The 2,346-nt window shown below is 40.5% G+C and overlaps 1 protein-coding gene across 1 annotated transcript; it reads left to right on the forward strand.

The window, feature by feature from the left end:
• Positions 1-1,643: 1,643 nt before the first annotated feature.
• Positions 1,644-1,928, forward strand: TRIADDRAFT_34896 (uncharacterized protein; the record flags this gene model as incomplete). Its single annotated transcript, XM_002118843.1, has 1 exon — positions 1,644-1,928. A coding segment is annotated over one exon (285 nt), but the record flags the coding sequence as incomplete, so codon positions are not given.
• Positions 1,929-2,346: the final 418 nt, after the last annotated feature.

Genomic DNA, 2,346 nt, shown 5'->3' on the forward strand with positions numbered 1-2,346 from the left:
TGGTACTAGACTACTAGGAGACTGTGCGTGAAACAATCGACTTGCTAATAATTGATATTTGCTTATGGAATCGTACGCGTACGACCCTATCTGAACGCTTAAATTATTTCATGGCATGATATCATCGCAATCAATTAAGGTTAATAAATACTATTTGCATTCTATTGATTGTTTTGTTTGTGCATGTTATAAATGTTTATAGGCAAGGTAATCTGTTGGAAACATAAGTGCACAGTGGCAAATAGTCCAGTTTTAAGCGATTGTCTTGAATCACTTAATTAATAAGCCAAACACCCTTTCATGATTATGAAATGGTATGGATATCAAATTGAGGAGCCGGTTTGACTCCTTAGGGCGAAATTGTTGCTATCCCTAAAATTTAAGATTTATTTCATCTTCATTCATTGCTCACGTTTATTGCTGAATCACTTTTTTATATGCAAATAAAAAAAGTAGAAGAAAATTAAATAAGAATACGAGTTCTGTATAATGTAGCAAATCATATGTACCGATATATGCTTCTATTTTTAATTTCTCAATCTTATTTCAATAACCATAGCAAGTTTAGATCATTCATTTTCAGGTAAAAGTTGTAATGCAATGGCAACGATGGTGTACCGCAGTTATCGCTGTTGATATAATGTATTCCTACTGTCGTCTGTCAATGCAGTTGCATCTTTTAATTATTACTGAGGAAAACACGGTTGTAGTTGATTGTGTCAGGTGTCAAGTTCCTGCATCGATGAAGGAATAACTTGATCTATCCAATTCGGAATGGAGTTGGATAAGCCTCTTCATTAGTATAAATGAACATAAACATGTCCAGATATTCAAGCATGCATCCTCTACAAACTATTTTGTTGAGCAATTACAGCTGGCAGAGTTGCATCCTCTACCTACGACTGATGTAAATTACAATTTGAATTCTTTTCATCCCATGTTATCATGTCATCTTATTAATGAATTCATTCATTAAGCCCATTTTGGGGCCGGACTGCAATAGAATTCAATGGAATTGGATTCTAGTGGCTGTTGCATCTGTCCTTAGCGGATTGACAAGCACCCATTCAGCCCACTGCTTCTGGATGAGTTCTCTTCATGTAGCCTTTGATCAATGTCATCGCTCCGACCCTGAACAGCAAGGCAAAGAGCCTCTGAAGCTGTCAGGGTTTTGAATGGAAGCCATGCCATGGTTTTACTTTTAGTAGTGCATGATTGATTGACCATGGCATGGTTTTGTATGTTGTAGACAACTTTTAGTGCATGATTGATTGACCATGGCATGGTTTTGTATGTTGTAGACAACTTTTAGTGCATGATTGATTGACCATGGTATGGTTTTGTATGTTGTAGGCTACTTGTAGTGCATGATTGATTGACCATGGCATGGTTTTATTTGTTGTAGTGCATGATCCATTGACCATGCCATGGTTTTAGTCTTTGTAGTGCATGATCCATTGACCATGCCATGGTTTTAGTCTTTGTAGTGCATAATTAATTGACCATGCCATGGTTTTAGTCTTGTAGTGTATGACCATGCCGTAGTTTCATTTTTTGTAGTGCATGACCATTAATGACCATGCCATCGTTTCATTTCTTGTAGTCCATGACCATGCCATCGTTTCATTTCTTGTAGTCTATGACCATGCCACCGTTTCATTTCTTGTAGTCCATGGCCATGCCATCGTTTCATTTTATGCAGTCCATGGCCATGCCATCGTTTCATTTTTTGCAGTCCATGGCCATGCCATCTCCCGCATTTTTTGCAGTCCATGGCCATGCCATCGTTTCATTTTTTGCAGTCCATGGCCATGCCATCTTCCGCATTTTTTGCAGTCCATGGCCATGCCATCTCCCGCATCTTTTGGTGGCTGATCTGTGCCTCGACCGTACGGTCCATGGCGTTGCCAGCAATTAATTTAAATTAATTAATTAATTAATTAATTCATTCATTCATTCAATTGAATTCAAATGAAGAACGTCCAACCTGGTGGTACACCTGGACGGAGGGTTGAAGCTAAGGTGGTGTCGTGTTTCACGGAGTGCAATCAATCAATCAAGAGCAACGTCGTCCATTCGGTGTATCAGCATCACCTCCATCTCTTGGCAACGACAGCTTCAGACTGAGGCCGTCGGTATGGTATGGGTTAGCTTCCCTTCAAGGGTTGGCTTGCTTCCATTGTTGACTGACAAGCCACGTGATCTCATCCATCCTGGACCACCAGGGGAACCCACTGGTTTACAGGGGTTAGTATACGTGCTAGCCAGCATACCACGCACTATGGTAGAGTGTGGTGGCCACCCGGTGACAAGTTTACCCCCCCCCGTTGGAGAGGAAAGGCGGAC

The sequence above is a fragment of the Trichoplax adhaerens genome, genomic scaffold (assembly GCF_000150275.1).
Source record: "Trichoplax adhaerens TRIADscaffold_1825 genomic scaffold, whole genome shotgun sequence".
In the NCBI taxonomy this organism is placed as follows: domain Eukaryota; kingdom Metazoa; phylum Placozoa; class Uniplacotomia; order Trichoplacea; family Trichoplacidae; genus Trichoplax; species Trichoplax adhaerens.